Source organism: Salvelinus fontinalis, chromosome 31, assembly GCF_029448725.1.
Source record: "Salvelinus fontinalis isolate EN_2023a chromosome 31, ASM2944872v1, whole genome shotgun sequence".
In the NCBI taxonomy this organism is placed as follows: domain Eukaryota; kingdom Metazoa; phylum Chordata; class Actinopteri; order Salmoniformes; family Salmonidae; genus Salvelinus; species Salvelinus fontinalis.
In genome coordinates this window covers 3100422-3102921 of record NC_074695.1, presented here as the reverse complement: position 1 = coordinate 3102921, position 2500 = coordinate 3100422, and the positions used below count along the sequence as shown (strand labels likewise).

At 43.1% G+C, this 2500-nt stretch overlaps 1 protein-coding gene across 1 annotated transcript in view; it reads left to right on the top strand.

Moving 5' to 3' along the window:
• Positions 1 to 2500, top strand: part of LOC129829423 (filamin-A-like) — a 313184-nt gene that overhangs the window by 65657 nt on the left and 245027 nt on the right. Inside the window, exons 12-13 of the mRNA XM_055891112.1 lie at positions 487 to 683; positions 1154 to 1267. Coding sequence (XP_055747087.1) covers positions 487 to 683; positions 1154 to 1267 — 311 coding nt within the window. The remainder of the gene's footprint in view (positions 1 to 486; positions 684 to 1153; positions 1268 to 2500) is intronic.

The following is a 2500-nucleotide window of genomic DNA, read 5'->3' as shown; positions in this document are numbered from 1 at the left end:
CACACACACACACACACACACACACACACACACACACACACACACACACACACACACACACACACACACACACACACACACACACACACACACACACACACACACACACACACACACACCCTGTGTGTCCTGATCAGAAGTTGTGTGTGTTCCGATCAGAAGGTGTGTGTGTTCCGATCAGAAGGTGTGTGTGTTCCGATCAGAAGGTGTGTGTGTTCCGATCAGAAGGTGTGTGTGTTCCGATCAGAAGGTGTGTGTGTTCCGATCAGAAGGTGTGTGTGTTCCGATCAGAAGGTGTGTGTGTTCCGATCAGAAGGTGTGTGTGTTCCGATCAGAAGGTGTGTGTGTTCCGATCAGAAGGTGTGTGTGTTCCGATCAGAAGGTGTGTGTGTTCCGATCAGAAGGTGTGTGTGTTCTGATCAGAAGGTGTGTGCGTTCTGATCAGAATGTGTGTGTGTCCTGATCAGAAGGTGTGTGTGTGTCCAGGTTTCTCGGTGGAGGGCCCGTCCCAGGCGAAGATCGAGTGTGATGATAAGGGCGACGGGTCATGTGACGTGCGGTACTGGCCAATGGAAGCAGGAGAGTACGCGGTGCATGTGCTCTGTAACAACGAGGATATCCAGCACTCTCCCTTCATGGCTGACATCACTGCTGCTCCAAACAAGGACTTCTACCCTGATAAGGTGTGTTAAATCACTGCTGCTCCAAACAAGGACTTCTACCCTGATAAGGTGTGTTAAATCACTGCTGCTCCAAACAAGGACTTCTACCCTGATAAGGTGTGTGTGTAGATGACTTTGTTGTCCATAAAACGGTTGAAACATGGTGAGCAACAGTGTAGCTCCCTGGAGCAGTGGTAAAGGTGCCTCGCTCGAGGGCATCTAGGATTTGACATCAGCAGTCGTTCTTTTACTGACACATCCCACCAGATTTTCCCTGTCAGACCCGGGATTTGAACTGGTAACCCTCTGATTGTGTTTAATGATGTGTGTGCTTGTTTTTGTGCGTGTCTGTGTGGATATATAAATCTGTAGCTGTGCTTTGTTCACGTGTGTGTACAATTTATAACGTGTGTGTGTGTGTGTGTGTGTGTGTGTGTGTGTGTGTGTGTGTGTGTGTGTGTGTGTGTGTGTGTGTGTGTGTGTGTGTGTAGGTGAAAGTGCATGGTCCAGGTCTACAGAGTAGTGGTCTAGCTGTGGGCAAACGGACTGAGTTCACCGTCGACGCCAAACTAGGAGGCAAAGCCCCTCTCAGGATCCTGGCACAGGTACGTGTGCCTAGTACACTAAAGCTTAATTTATCCCTTACATTCGCAACGCAAACTGAAATAATGATCCTGAGGACTCTGTCAAGTTAATACTTGACATATATTAGGATTAGGGTTATTAAAGTGGGACACTATATTAGGGTTATTAGGGTAAATTCAGAACAAGTGGGACACTATATTAGGGTTATTAGGGTGAATTCAGAACAAGTGGGACACTATATTAGGGTTATTATGGTGAATTCAGAACATGAGGTACACTATATTAGGGTTATTAGGGTGAATTCAGAACATGTGGGACACTATATTAGGGTTATTATTGTGAATTCAGAACATGAGGGACACTATATTAGGGTTATTAGGGTGAATTCAGAACATGAGGTACACTATATTAGGGTTATTATGGTGAATTCAGAACATGAGGTACACTATATTAGGGTTATTAGGGTGAATTCAGAACATGAGGTAACCTATATTAGGGTTATTATGGTGGATTCAGAACATGTGGGACACTATATTAGGGTTATTAGGGTGAATTCAGAACATGTGGGACACTATATTAGGGTTATTAGGGTGAATTCAGAACATGTGGGACACTATTAGGGTGAATTCAGAACAAGTGGGACACTATATTAGGGTTATTATGGTGAATTCAGAACAAGTGGGACACTATATTAGGGTTATTATGGTGAATTCAGAACAAGTGGGACACTATATTAGGGTTATTAGGGTGAATTCATAACAAGTGGGACACTATATTAGGGTTATTATGGTGAATTCAGAACAAGTGGGACACTATATTAGGGTTATTATGGTGAATTCAGAACATGAGGTACACTATATTATGGTTATTATGGTGAATTCAGAACATGTGGGACACTATATTAGGGTTATTAGGGTGAATTCAGAACATGTGGGACACTATATTAGGGTTATTAGGGTGAATTCAGAACATGTGGGACACTATTAGGGTTATTAGGGTGAATTCAGAACATGAGGTAACCTATATTAGGGTTATTATGGTGAATTCAGAACATGTGGGACACTATATATGGTTATTAGGGTGAATTCAGAACATGTGGGACACTATTAGGGTTATTAGGGTGAATTCAGAACATGTGGGACACTATTAGGGTTATTAGGGTGAATTCAGAACATGTGGGACACTATATTAGGGTTATTAGGGTGAATTCAGAACATGAGGTACACTATATTAGGGTTATTAGGGTGAATTCA